Source organism: Phyllopteryx taeniolatus, chromosome 4 (assembly GCF_024500385.1).
Source record: "Phyllopteryx taeniolatus isolate TA_2022b chromosome 4, UOR_Ptae_1.2, whole genome shotgun sequence".
Lineage (NCBI taxonomy): Eukaryota > Metazoa > Chordata > Actinopteri > Syngnathiformes > Syngnathidae > Phyllopteryx > Phyllopteryx taeniolatus.
The window spans coordinates 32,942,597-32,958,055 of record NC_084505.1 but is presented as its reverse complement, the minus strand read 5'-3'; the positions used below and the strand labels follow the sequence as shown (position 1 = coordinate 32,958,055).

At 41.3% G+C, this 15,459-nt stretch overlaps 1 protein-coding gene across 2 annotated transcripts; it reads right to left on the bottom strand.

Annotated features, from left to right (window-relative positions):
• Nucleotides 1–508: 508 nt before the first annotated feature.
• On the bottom strand, nucleotides 509–13,916 carry LOC133477272 (zinc finger protein 892-like). 2 transcript variants are annotated; one of them, XM_061771860.1, is made up of 6 exons: nucleotides 13,585–13,916; nucleotides 9,875–10,012; nucleotides 8,521–9,458; nucleotides 5,816–6,026; nucleotides 5,642–5,722; nucleotides 509–4,925 (listed from the first exon to the last, which is right to left on the bottom strand). In XM_061771860.1, exons 2-6 carry the CDS (start codon nucleotides 10,008–10,010, stop codon nucleotides 4,219–4,221), a joined length of 2,073 nt encoding a protein of 690 aa, XP_061627844.1. In that variant the 5' UTR covers nucleotides 10,011–10,012; nucleotides 13,585–13,916; the 3' UTR covers nucleotides 509–4,218. The 2 variants fall into 2 exon arrangements, with proteins under 2 accessions (XP_061627844.1, XP_061627845.1); XM_061771861.1 differs by lacking the exon at nucleotides 13,585–13,916 and having other exon boundaries at nucleotides 8,521–9,484; nucleotides 9,875–10,013.
• Between the last annotated feature and the right edge of the window lie 1,543 nt (nucleotides 13,917–15,459).

Sequence of the window (15,459 nt, the reverse complement as noted above, 5' to 3'; positions counted from 1 at the left end):
GGTTCGCCCTTTTTTAAATTGCTGTGTTGCATTCACGAGCCGCTCCGGAATTTGTAAAACTTTTTAAGTGAACCAGAAGGGAGCATTATTCTGTCAAATTAATCCGTACGATTATAAACGTTTGCGAAATTATGATGTATATTTTGAATCCTACTGCATTGTTTCTTTCTACAAACGTAAATATAAAAAAGTACTTGGGGTTTTACAAATGTGACGAAAGCACTTAAAACTCTTAAAGCAGTAACTTGTACGTAAAAGTACAAAAGTACAAACTGAAATGTAATTGGCACAATGAAAAAAAAAAAAAAAAGCCTGCACACAAAAGACTTCCTTTTTTCCTTTCCAGTCCAATATTGAGTAAAATACAAACTGGTATCAGCGATACCGATCTGATACCTATAGTTTGTGCAAATACACCTGTTTCTGGTAAATCTTAGAAGTAGGTAAAAAGGTAAGTTAAAAAATAAATGTGTATTTCACATCGTAGCTTGATAAAGGATACAAGACATCAGAGTAATTCATTTATTTTAAACTCAAAGTACAACCCCAATTCCAATGACGTTGGCACGTTGTGTTAAAATAAACATAAATAAAAACAGAATACAATGATTTGCGAATCATGTTCAACCTATATTTAATTGAATACACTACGAAGACAAGATATTTAATGTTCAAACTGATCAACTTTATGGTTTTTACCAAATAATCGTTAATTTAGAATTTTATGGCTGCAACACGTTCCAAAAAGCTGGGACATGTGGCAAAAAAAGACTGAGAAAGTTGAGGAATGCTCATCAAACACCTGTTTGGAACATCCCACAGGTGAACAGCCTAATTGGGAACAGGTAGGTGGCATGATTGGGTATAAAAGGAGCTTCCCTGAATTACTTAAGTCATTCACAAGCAACGATGGGGCGAGGTTCACCTCTTTGTGAACAAGTGCATTAGAAAATAGTCGAACAGTTTAAGGACAATGTTCCTCAACGTACAATTGCAAGGAATTTAGGGATTTCATCACCACGGTCCATAATATCATCAAAAGGTTCAAAGAATCTGGAGAAATCACTGCATGTAAGCGGCAAGGCCGAAAACCAACATTGAATGCCCGTGACCTTCAATCCCTCAGGCGGCACTGCATCAAAAACCGACATCGATGTGTAAAGGATATCACCACAAGGGCTCAGGAACACTTCAGAAAACCAATGTCAGTAAATACAGTATTATCACTGACAGTTATTTCTGCAAGACAATGCTAAACCACATTCTGCACCTGTTACAACAGCGTGGCTTTGTAGTAAAAGAGTGCGGGTACTAGACTGGCCTGCCTGCAGTCCAGACCTGTCTCCCATTGAAAATGTGTGGCGCATTATGAAGCGTAAAATACGACAACAGAGACCCCAGACTGTTGAACAGCTGAAGCTGTACATCAAGCAAGAATGGGAAATAATTCCACCTACAAAGCTTCAACATTTCATGTCCTCAGTTCCCAAACATTTAATGAATGTTGTTAAAAGAAAAGGTGATGTAACACAGTGGTAAACATGACCCTGTCCCATCTTTTTTGGAACGTGTTGCAGCCATAAAATTCTAAGCTAATGATTATTTGCTAAAAACAATCAAGTTTATCAGTTTGAACATTAAATATCTTGTCATTGTAGTGTATTCAATTAAATAGGTTGAACATGATTTGCAAATCATTGTATTCCGTTTTTATTTATGTTTAACACAACGTCCCAACTTCATTGGAATTGGGGTTGTATATTTGATTGCAGTCAGGCACTTGCTGTTTTATAATACTGGGTGACTCAAATTGGAATTGCCAGTAACTAGTAATTAAATAAATGAATGCCACAACATGAATAGTATGAGCACTCAAAGGCAGGCAAACCAAATAAAAGCAGCTAAAAATATAATAATAATAATAATTGAATTGAACATTATTTCTTGAGCACTTTAAGACCAAAAAATATGAATTAAAAGATAAAGTATTCATATCAGACTATAAAACTACAACTACAAGGGTCAAAAAGGCATAGGAAACAAAAGACTATGGAATATAAAATTAAGGTAATATAACTATTTAAAAAATAATAATAATCAAAGGTCATGCTCAATAAGTGAATCTTAAGGTTGTCTTGACTGTAAAAATCTCCAAGGCCACTCTTTGTCATCCAGCCACATTGCAGTTACAAGGCTGTGCACAGTTGTGCAACCACATCATCTGTTTATTTTTACCAGATTAGTGGTCGGAAAAGTTTTGAAATGATTTCCCATGGTCTCATTTTTTTATTATTACAAAAACCTGGCATATTAACAGGGGTGTGTAGACTTTTTATAAATCACTGTTTACAATATTGACACTTGAAACGTTGTTTTCATCTAACATTTTTGCTTTTTTCTAGTATTTGTGCATTTTTTTGGAATATAGTTTTGCTACAATTCAGTTACTATACATGCTATTTTTTTCCCAATACCTGTGTATAATTCATCTACTATTTTTAGTTTTCCCCCAAAGGTTTTACATGATTATTTTTTAGAATATTTGTGTGTTTACAACACCTTTTTGTGTTTATGTGCCGCGATTGCCAAAGTCAACTGGGAAAGGCACAACCGCGACCCTAATGAGGACAAGTGCGATAGAAAATGTATGAACGTTATAGGCGTAAAACCCTGGAACACAATGTGAATCCATTCTTTTATTTCTATGGTTCAGTGTGGTCTTCCCAATACAATGAGACAGATGAAGCACCAGGTCAAAATTCTCACTGTTCATTTTCCAGAGCATAATTAAGAGTGTAATTCAGCAGGGCAAACCGGGTAAACCACATGTGATTAGAATACTGTAATTATAATTAAAATAATAATTTTAAAAAATGGACATAAAGGCAAAATGTTTTTTGGCATACACAAGATAAATATGAACATGTTGCTTTTTCACAATGGCCTATTTTTACTTTCCTTATTTTGCTCCTATTTGATGTACTGTAGTTCCACTTGCTACTGTCCTATAACCTAAGTACTGCAGTAGACAAAGCAAGTAGCAAATACTGCATGGAAGTAAGTTAAAATTACGCACCTTAAAAAGCGTTATAATACCATAAATAGAAATTCTAAGAAGGTGAGTGTCATATTTGGACGCCAGGATAAAACTGACACGCACATACGCAAATGAGCTCTACGAGTAGCCATTAAAACAGATGCTTGTTAAATAGCATCACTAGCATGGGTGTTATCTAAGATGGGAGTTAAATATTTTGGCTTAAACAATTACAACTACCACATTAACACTACTTGAAAAAGTACACACAGAGGTAGTCCTTCCACCGGTGTCAAACTCAAGGCCTGGGGTCCAGGTCCGGCCCACCCCATCGTTTTAAGTAGCACACTAAAGCAAATATAGTATCTGCTTCGCGTTTCTCGCGAATGGGGTCCTTTTCATCTTGCCAGATTACCTGTACCAAAATTGCAATTTTTCTTTACTCTTAACAAATCCGGTTTGTCTCAGGGGAGGGGGATACATTCCAGACCAATCTGCAATTGGTGAAAATCTGCGATAGCGACCATATAAAATACATTTTCTAAAAATAATTTTACCAATCCCACAAACTTTCAGCACATTTAAAATTATTATAATATAGTTTAAAAAGCTGGTAAACATATATGAACATATAAGAAATTGAAAGCCAAGACAATTCTGTACATATATTGTTTGTGTTAGATGTGTACGGACAATGGATGGATGGATGTTTCCAACTGTAACACAGGGTTACAAAAAAAAAAATAATAATAAGTTGTCTGTTTTTTTTTTAACTGATTTAGGACAATTTTGCGTCACTGAATCCGAAAATGACATCCGTTTCTCTTGTTCAGGTCAGGTTTTTATGCCAAGTTGTCAACAGTTGATTAATTAAATATTACAAACTTTGCTTACTGTAAATTGAATAGTTGACACTGATAAGAAAAAGTACCTGTAACCTGAATGTTACGTCATCACTGTTCAAAATTAGGGCATGAACCTCCCTTTATTTGCACCGCTAAAGCGAAAATACCTTTACATGTAAATAGTCTGGAACATATTCCCCATTTACTGTGCATTTTAATTGCTTTTCAGTCATAACAGCCCTCTGAGGGAAACCCTATCTACGACATGACCCTCGACAAAAACGAGTTGGACACCCCTGCCTGTCTAAAATGACTCCTCTTGTGTCGAGGTGTGGTTTATATAAATAGATCCTCTTCATTTTTGACAGTTATACACATATCAATCCGGGAGTTACTGTCGGATAAGTCCTCGTCTCCCACACTGAAGCCAGACTCCTCCTCCACTGTCAGCAACTCGTGTTTGCGCTTGTGAAGCCGGAGGCTCTGCGAGCGGCTGAAGCCCCGGCCGCACACGTTGCAGCTGTACGGCCTCTCGCCCGTGTGGAGCCTCAAGTGGTTCTTGAGGCTGGAGGACCGCGTGAACGTTTTGTCGCACTCGGGGCAGTTCAGCTTGTCCCCGAAGTGGGTTTTCTCGTGCTCCCGCAAGCGTCCCGACTGGTTGAAGCTGCGCTCGCACAGGGAGCAGTGGTATGGCTTCTCCCCCGTGTGCGTGAGCCGGTGTCGGTTCATGGCGCCCGAGTGGGCGAAGCACTTGCCGCACTCGGGGCACGAGAAGGGCTTCTCCCCCGTGTGGACCTTCTGGTGGCCCTTCAGCTGACCCTTCTGGGTGAACTGCTTCCCGCACAGGGCGCACTGGTAGGGTTTCTCACCCGAGTGGATCCGCATGTGGATTTGCAGCGCCGACATTTTGTGGCAGTCTCTCCCGCACAAGCCGCAGCAGTACGAGCTCGTGATCCTGTTGTTGCTACGATGATCCTTCACCGGGGAGGTTGGAGAGATAATTTTGTCACAGCCTGACGCATCATCGCCATCCCTTGGTGGTGCTGTGGAAACACCATGGAACTGATTGAAACAGGCAAACTGTAGTCAGCCAACACAAATATTCAGTTACAGTATATATAGCCTCATAACTGCAATGTGCCTTACTCTACTTTTAGGAATGAAGCCACTGCCTTGTTTTTGATGTACGCTTAGGCATACTACGCTACTGTATTTTATATTGGTCATGATGGTGGTACCTGCAGAGCCAAGTATTTTTTTTTAGGTGGTACTTGTTTTAAAAAGTTTGAGAACATGCTATGGACAAAAGAATTGAGAGAGGTGGACTGCAAATGTAAGAAAACAGTTATTGTATAAATAGATTAGAATATCATTGAAAACTACATTTATTTCAGATGTTAAATTCAAAAAGTGAATCTAATGTAATACAGTGGTACCTTGACTTATGAGTGCCCCCAACTCATAGCAGTCACTTGGTCGATTTCTTTCCTGTTTTACGAGCCAAAATTTGAAGGGGCAAGTAAGGTACTTTACTCACTTCCCTAGAGGGAGTTTTTCCTTGCCTCCGTTAATAAGTGCTTGTTCATATGGGGCTCCATTGGGTTACTTATATACATATATAAGGTGAGTGTGGTTCTTGACCTGCTCAATGTGTAAATGTCCATGAGATGCAAATAAAATTGACTTGACTTCACTCCCTTTTTTAAAACATGTTACTATTATTCAGAACACAACCGTAGCTGAAGAGAAATGTACTTACTCTTGATAATATCATTTTGTTCTTCCTTCACTGGAGATAAATTGTTGTCCTCTGCAGGACATTCTATAGCCAACGCTTCATCTGGTCGACAGAGGGAAAACAAAACATAACAAGCCAAGTTAGTTTAAGTCATCCACAAATTATCTGGAAATGTAATGTGTCATGTCCATGTACCGCACAAAGGCTCCTCCTCTTCCTCCTCTTTCACGACTATGCTCATGTGCAGACTGGAAACTTCCTTCTCATTTGAGTTATTTTCAGCCTCAGCTGCTTGGTCACAGTTGATATCCTCTGAGGAGGAGGAGGAGGAGGAGGAGGAGGAGGATGAAGAAGAGGAGGAGGTGCAGGAGGTCTGAATACTTGGTGCAGCTTTACTGTCAGACACCTAAAAAAAAAAAACATATTGTAGTCCAAACACAAAGTGATCCACTTAAAATGAAGAATAATTATAATAATCGACTGGCCATAAAGAACTGGAATTGAAGTGTCTAGAGAACAACATGACAACAGCAATGGGAAGTTATATAGCTACATAAACACCTCTGTTTTGGCACAACTCGTTCTCCTGCTCAATATGCAAAGTCAGGAGTTCAGACTATTCTCCCATGATAATAATGTTTTTAAAAATCACTCACTACAAGCGGGGTCCTTGGTTTACAGCAGAGTTGCGTTCCCATGACGACAGCGCAACCTAAATTTATACGCAAGTTGAAACACGTCAATTTAAATATCGCTGTAACTATCAATAACTTATGCTAATGTAGTAGTAAAGTCATAATTATGGTAAATATTTTTAAAATTTTAAATTATAATTTTAGGCCATAAATATAAAACAATTAAATGCTAAACGGTAAGCAGAGCTGTGACGACACATTCTTGTCGCTGCGCAGTAGTTGATTGCGGGATGTTCAATAACTCACAACCGCGTGTCAGGATCATCCTAATAGGAGTGGCGCAATTCATAACATTAGGTACAGTCGCACAATCTTAAACCTTAAAAAAAACAAATATATATATATATATATATATATATATATATATATTAGCGGAAAAATACTAATAGAAAAAAATAGTAATATTGGGAAAAAATGCCAAATAAGAAAAAATGCAAGTATCAGATAAAAATAAGAAAATTAAGAAACAAATTTAAAATATAAAACATTTCTGTAAAAAGTAAAAAAATAAAATAATAATAAATAAATAAAATAGTAGGAAATTGTACAAAATATTAAGACACAAATCAAATGAAAAACATTAAGCACAGCGGTGACTGAGCTTGTCTTCTTGTGCTACGCGACCACATATTCTAACACCGCACGGGACTTTAACAACAACTGCACCTGTAACAAAGTGCTGTACATAGAGATAAAACATAATAACTAAAACAATAATACTAATACATAAATAAAATATTCTTTGACAGGAGGTCAAGACTTCAGAGTTTTATTCCCTCTTGTTGCACAGTCTACATGTTGCGTGAAGTTGCCTACTGATGAACGAGAGGAACATGATTGAAGTCGGCAATGACCAGCATGAGTGCGCCGGGGTGCTGAAATTGGAATCCCGCGATTGCATCGTGTATGACTTCACTCGCATCGGCTGTGGCAGCGCAAATGTGAATGTACAGTAAACAAATGACCGTTACTCCAGCCATTAACGAATAACACACATGCGGAAGGAACATCTGCAATTTGCTGTCGCATTTAGTCTCCTGTCCAAAATATTACAGGTTTTTCATACCAGGGCTACAAATACTGATTATTTTTGTCATAGATTATTATTTCTTTCCATAATTTGAATATGATTCAGTTACTGGTTTGGGTCGTAACATGTCAGAAAATGGGCAAAAAATGTCGGCATTGTTTTCCAAAGTAAAAGTAAATGTTGGAGATGATCTTTTTGGGATTAGACACAAAGAAAATCTGTCTGCTTACATTAATAAATACAGAAACTAGAGAATATTGACTGTTGAGAGGCTGAAATCATTGGATTTAGACAATTTTAAGAGAAACAACGGCTTTTAACGATTAATCGATTAATTTGGTAATTGATTGTCAATTCATCCATCCATTTTCCGAGCCGCTTCTCCTCACTAGGGTCGCGTGCGTGCTGGAGCCTATCCCAGCTGTCATCGGGCAGGAGGCGGGGTACACCCTGAACTGGTTGCCAGCCAATCGCAGGGCACATAGGAACAAACACCCATTCGCACTCACAGTCATGCCTACGGGCAATTTAGAGTCTCCAATTCATGCATGTTTTTGGGATGTGGGAGGAAACCGGAGTGCCCGGGGAAAACCCACGCAGGCACGGGGAGAACATGCAAACTCCACACAGGCGGGGCCAGGGATTGAACCCGGGTCCTCAGAACTGTGAGGCTGACGCTCTAACCAGTCGGCCACCGTGCCGCCTGATTGTCAATTCTTCAAATTAATTGTTTCACCTCAAGCCATGACAGTACAAACAGTATAGCATGCCACAAAAAGAATAAAAAGTCGAAAGTGTTAATAAAGGAGAAACTAACGACGCGATTGTAAATGGCCTGCCGATTCACAGCCGCACACAATAAGCACCGATAATCTCCGCCCAAAGATGTCAGCGCTAAAACAGGTTAGCGCAACACAAAATGAGCATTAAATGATTAAAAAAAAAAAAAAAACACTACACATTAAGGAGAAAGTTACCGGAAGTGGTGTAACAGGCTACCGACAGGTGCCTCTTTGAAGTTGAATCTTGAATGAAACTAGTTTATTGTGTACCCTACGTAACCGCAAAACCTCTGTATTTGCTCATAAATTGCCGCAAGTAGATAAAGAAAATGTAGTCAAATGCCCATCTCTATTCAAAAAAAGGTTGAAAAGGTCTGAATTTCAGCTTCTCACCTCAGTGCTGATGTCATTGGCCTCTGGCTCTCTCTGGGATGACTCTCCCGCTGCAGTTTCAACCGTGGTGGCTCCATTCTTGCTCTGCGCGCACGACTTTCTGTGATTCCTCAGGGTCCCCGCCAACGAGAAAGGCCTGCCGCAGTCAGCGCACGTATACGGCTTCTCCCCCGTGTGGATCCGGGTGTGCCTGCGGAGCTCCCCGGGCGCAACGAAGGACTTGTCGCAATGCGTGCAGCTGTACGGCTTCTCGCCAGTGTGCGTGCGCATGTGCGTCGTCAGCGTCCACTGCTGCGCGAAGGTCTTGCCGCAGTCCGAGCAGTGGTAGGGCGTGATCCCGGTGTGGAGGCGCTCGTGCCGCACCAGCGTGCCCGACAGGGCGAACCGCTTGTCGCAGAAGGAGCATTGATAAGGCCGTTCGCCCGTGTGAGTCCTCTGGTGGTCCCGCAGCTCGGCGGCAGAATTGCAGCTCTTTTCGCAGTCCGAGCACGGAAACTTCTTTCTCGTGAAGCCGGCGACCACCTCGGAGTGCATGGCGTCCAGGTGCGTCTTCAGGTGCCAGTGGCGAGAGAAGCTCTTCAGACAGATGGAGCAGTGGTACGGCCGTTCGCCCGTGTGCGTCCTCCGGTGGAGTCGGAGCTCGCCCTGACTGGCGAACCGTTTCTCGCAGAAAGTGCACGGGAAAGGCTTTTCCCCTGTGTGGACCCTCTCGTGGATCATGAGCAGCCCTTTCTCAGGGAATCTCTTGTCGCACATGGAGCATGGGAAAGGCCTCTCTCCTGAGTGCGTGCGCAGGTGGCGCTGGAGTTTGGAGGCGTAAGGGAAGTCTTTCCCGCACACGGAGCAGGTGTGCAACGAGGCCGGCTTTTCATTCTCGCTCTGAGCAAACGCTGCGGAGGGGGTTTCTGTGGCTCCGCTGCCCGGGCTGACGCTCTCTCCTGGGTGGAAAGAAAGAAAATACATCCTAACCAGATGTATAACCAAAATGTCATTTTACATATGAATATAAATATTTAATATTATACTATTTGAACATTAAATAATGACTCAATAAAGATTCATTGCACAAAAGTTGACTAAAAACTGTACCCTTGTTTGTCAACAAACAGCTCTAAAAGATTAAATGCATATGTATTATACTTAAAATTATACAGAAGTGAACGGTACTTAATAAATTTACTGTAATAGCCAAAAAAAATACTTTAAACCAAGTTAATCAAGTGATTTTCGTGGATCACAAGAGGAAGCCCGCGTACTACAAGTGGAACCCGTACCACACATTGAGTTTAAGAATAGAAACATCTTAATTGTTGAGCGTACCCAACAGCGGGTTGTGACATGTAGTGTGACTCACGGAGATCTGACAAATCCACTTCTTCTCCGTCAGAGTTGATCAGGCAACCGATATCTTGCTGCTGCTCCTGCTGCTCCTCCTCTTTGGTCATCGTGATCGCAGATGGTCCAAAGTGCTTGGGGCTCTCGGAGCCCATCTCTGCAACAGACCAGTCGCCAAGGATTGATAAACTGTTAATTCAGGTGAAATACAATTTTAAAAAAATAATAATAAATAAAAATATTTTCACAATGTGGCATTCTGAAAGGCACTTGTATGCATGTAAGTGTGTGTAGTTAATAAAAGTATGAAATACATTTACATTTATTTTGATTATTTTTTATTTTATGACAACACCACAAGGACGACGAAGGCAACTCACACCCTACTGTATATTTTGTGTTGCACATCACAGAGAACACGACACCCACATCACAGAGATGGGCGGGCGTGAATGAGTACAGTACACACAAAGACAAAGCGGGCTGTTTGCCCATTCCCAACCAAAGATGACAAATGCCAGACCATCTTAAATCTTTTTTTTCCTTTTTTGGTACAACCAGTCCTGTCCTGTTGGTACAACCTGTCCTGTATGCCTTTGTGTTGGAACAGTTTTGCTGTGCAACAGGGGAGTTTGAATTAGCAGAGTTTCCCTCTGCTAATTTTTTTACAATTTTTTTTTTATTCTGTTTATTGAAAATTCAGCCGGACAGAAAAGGGTTTTTAAGGGACAGACAGAGGGATACGAGTGGACAAAGGGACTTGGGCTGAGAACCATAGCAGAACAATAGTGAGACTGTCTAGATAGCGGAACACAAGTAACATTACAACAGTCATTTGTAGGTGTGTGTGTGGGGGGGGACCAACCGGTGAGGACGTGCAATAACTAACCAAGAGAACAAGAGAGGAGAGAAAAGGGCAGGCCAGGACGTGGGAAAATGAGCAAGGCAGTGCTATTGACGAGTGGTGCGGTGGGATTATTTTTTTTAGTGTCTAAACACCTGTAAGAACCTGTGAGTTGATGTGTTAGTATAACCTGTGTTGTTATTAGTGATCCCAGCACAAGTAATTCAAGCCTATAGTGTGTCTATCGAACTTGAATGAACACCATATCACATGCATGTTAGTCAACTGGTGTATGGGATTGCCCCAACCAGGGGGACGCCACTGACCCCCCAGGACCCAGAGAGGTCCCGAGCCCGACTGAAGCGCCCAGAACAGTCCCAAAGGGAGGGGCACGAGCACCGGACCAAAGCACCCCCCACTGACATGAGCCCCAAGTCAGCCGGGGACAACATACACCCCGAGGAAGAGAAGGGCGACGACCACGGTTGTGCGCCCCGGGGAGATGGAAGAGGAGGGCACAGGCCCTGGACGCAGCAGCACGGCCCCCAACCCTCCACCCGGAGACCAGGACGAGACCCCCGGTGTGGGGCCAACGTGCACCACCCCGGCACCAGGGGACGGAGAGCAGCCCCAGGATCGGCATCCCCCAGGAGGGCAACACGGACACAATCATACCGAAGAGGAGGAGGGCGTAACAGGCCCAGCATCCCCAAAGCCCAAGCTCGCAAATCGAGAAGGACAGGGGTTAAAATGCATGCAAATGACCCTATGGCGTGCACAGGGGTCTAGAATGACAACAAATTATTTGCTCATATTACATTGCATTTACATTACACATTACATTACATTTCTGTACAACATTCTTTCCCAGCAAACAGAATCAAACTTCAAGATTCACCATTTTAATGAAAGGTGACCAACTTTTCTTAAAGTTATCCATTTGCTTATTACGTTTGTCAGAGATATTTTCTAGTGTTATATACCTTATGTCAAGATTTTACCATTGGTTAATGTTGATAGCTTGATTTGTTTTTACCAGTTTAACAATATTGGTTTTTTTTAGCAATAGCTAGAATTACAAGTATTGGTTGACCATGTTTATTTGGAAGAGCTATACCTTTTAAATCACCCAGCACACAAAGATTAGGAGAAATCGGAATCCTACAATTCAAAACTGAGGAAAGCTTTTGTGTAACTAGTGACCAGAAGTGCAGTATGGGTGTACAATGCCATAGAGCATGCAAATAAGGTTCTGGAGCATTTTCAGTACAATGAGTGAATATGTTTGTTTGATCTTAAATCTTAAAAGTTTATCCTTAGGTCTGAGGTGAGTAAAGACTGAATTTGTCCACATAATAGGGTCTGAAATGAGTCAGGCCGACAATCTTAAATTTTAAACGTGTTCAATAGTTACGACCAAAGATCTTCATGTGTGTGGGGAAAGCGCACTACTCCTGAGTCATGACTATGCGAATTGTGACGTGGAACAAAATGCAGCCAATCAGGGAGGCGCTGTGACTGAGTAACAATGAAGTGGCCGTAAATAAAAACAAACAAACATGTCTTACTCAATGTTGTTTTTGTTTTTTTGGGTATAAAAGTGGGTTCCCCAGACAGTTTTTTCCAAAGCAAGTCTTTTTGGACGACATCACTATTCTATAAGAAGAAACAACACTCAGGGAAACATTGGCACAACATATCCGGAAGTGTTGGTATTTCTTTGATTTTGTTAGCTCACGTGTGATCATGTGAGATTTCTGTCTTGGAGGAATTGTTTCCTTTTTGGCAGAACAAAATCTTTGTGTGTGGTGTTCTGTGTTGAGATTATTGAAGCACACCACACAATGTGGTGCCTGACTTCTATTGTCAAGTTGTGCGATCGGGGTCTGTAACAGATAAGCAATTTTTTAGAATTTGGAAATAAGAAAAAAAAAATCATCTTTTGTGTACAGGCATTAAGTGAGCACTTCTACTTGCCAAAATAATCCTTCGCGCTAACAAATGTAGCATATCAAGATGCTCATAAAACAGCATGATTTTTTACACAGGTGTGCCTTGGGCTTCCCCATAGTAAATGTTCACTAACACAGATTTTTAGAACAATGTTTGAGAACAATGCCTTCTGCATACATAGAAAAAGTCTCAGGTCTTTGCTTTCAGCTCTTGAAAGATGGGAGCAAAAAACTTGGGTGTTGCGTTCATATTTTTGTTCAGTAATGCATTTTGGCAGGCCCATTCCCAACCGCTGCCTCCTCGATGTAAGTCATCCATCCATTGTGAAGCTCAAGGACACCTCAACAGGGAGGAGGATGCTTTTGTTCGGAAGGGGCGTGTGAATCAAGCCGGGCCTTCACACGAAACGTCAATCTAACTTGAAGGGAGGAATTAACACGATCAACTGTTTAATACGATGTGGGGTGTGTTTATTTACAGTCCAGTTCTTCCCCCAAAAGGCTTTCGGTGTAAGCTTTTCCATTGACACTCCAATGAGTTGCCCAGCTAGCTTAGCAGCGTTACCTCATTTAGACTGCTTTATTATTATTTCAATTTGTCCAGCATTCGTCTCGATTTCATGCATGTCTTTTTTTTTTTTCTTCTTTTTGTAAATCACACACAAGCGACAATTTAGACAAAACACACTATCCATTACACATCGGCTGCACTTTGATTGTTATTAGCCGGTTAGCCACTGTTTGGCTTTCACTCCGTAAATTAGCGTTACGATTAGCCACAGAGGCGACAGAAGCTAATGGGTAAAGAGTCCGTCTCCGTTAATAACACAATTACAAGAAGTCGAGTGAAGAGTAGCGACAATAAAACACACACACACAAAAAAAACTTGTAAGTTAGCCTCGCTAACCTTAACAAAAGACATGGGCACAAACCTGAGCGTTAAAATGTCTTTCCCCAGGTTACAAAAAGTAGTCCCCCGCAAAAAAAGGTTTTACAGAGAGTGCCAAACAATTATTCTTTTTCCTCGCATCTTTTCCACTCCCAGTATCATAACAATAACGCGTTCAACTAACTATGTACATTATTGGCACTGTTTAACTTAAATAAATAGGCATTTGGAGCTTTCAAGCTATTGTCGAGTTGCCCCAGATACAGCACGGGAAATTCCGGTTGTTGTTTTTTTTTTTTCCTGTAGGCCACAATAAAAGTCGAGCTACGTTTTGCTTTATTGTTGAAAATACTGTACTGTGCTGCACAGTTAATGTAAAACAACTATGCAAATGTAAATGTACAGAAGAATGTACAGAATATGTGCATCGTTTAACGTAACTCAACCAGAACTTCCGGTGTGATATCACAATAAAGGTCGAGCTTTAATTGTTTGATGCAGGGGTTCTCTTCCATGGCGTGCCACATTAGATGGTGAAACCATAGAAATGTGAAAACGCTCACGGTGTAACAGTACGGCCAAGATCGAGGTTCAGTATCTACCTTCGGGATGTGATTTACATTCAGTACAGCAAGGGAACACATTGCAAAGCAAACCGCTGATCGTTTGCGTAAACACGCACCGATTTAGTGGCATTTAAAATGAAACGTCCACGTCTTAAAACTTATGACTGCAGTATAAGTGGCAGCATCATTAGTGTGTCTTTTGAGAAAATCTAGGCTGCAGACAAGTGCAAATGTTTGAACTGTGATTTTTTTTCTTCTTTTTTTAATCCAAAAGCTTTCCAACGGGGTCCAACGATTAATCAATAACTAATCAGTCAATGGCAAAGTTAGGCCTTTTTTTTTTTTTTTTTTTTTAACCCCCAGAAATTCTCGAATAGGTGGGGATACTTCACCAAACAGAATGTTTGGTGTTGGTTTTCCTGTAAAAAAAAAAAAAAAGGAAAAATAAATAAAAACTTGAATGAAACTGAAAAAGATGTATTTTTTAAGTGTCCACTGTAATTGGCAAGCTAGTTAGTACTGTAGTAGGTGTCCAGAGGTCCACTATCCCACTAGAATCGATATGCCCTGCGCTGAGCATCAGTGGGACCACATCTCAGAACCAAAACAAGAGCAATCTGTAATATGTCAATCGATAAAGGGGTGCTTACGTGATGATCATTCATGTGATATGTTTCACAAATTGGACCTTGACACGGAGCACATGCTGCTGTACCTAAATTACAGTGGAGCCCCGCATACTTGCGTCTTGGTACCCACGCATTTGCCGATTCAGATTTGTTTTCAAATTTTTTTCCCCCACTGTATCTCTATTCATTGGCGCCTTAGAAATGTTCCTTGCTCACGACGGGCCAGGGCTCAGGACCTACATGTGTCCTAGGGGCTCAGTGGCGTCCCCCTGGTCGGGTCCCCGGCTAGACGGGCTCGCTGACTCAGCACCCCACCCCCCTTTGTGGGTGGTGAAGGAGGGGGGGCTCACACTTTCTGGATGTGCCGGCTCAGCAACTCCGTACACCAGTTGACTAACATGCATAGTAAGTTCGATAGACACACTATAGGCTTTAATTACTTGTGCTGGATGACTAACAACACAGGTTATACTAACACATCAACTCACAGGTTCTTAAAGGTGTTTAGACATTAAAAAAAAAAAAAGAATCCCACCGAACCACTCGTCAGTCGCAGTGCCTTGCTCATTTTCCCACATCCTTTACTGTCCTCTATCTTGTTCACTTGGTTAGTTATTGGATGTCCTCATCGGTTGCCCCCCCCCCCCCCCCCCCTCCCAATCTACAAATGACTGTTGTAATGCTACTTGTGTTCAAATATCTAGACGGTTTCACTATTGTTCT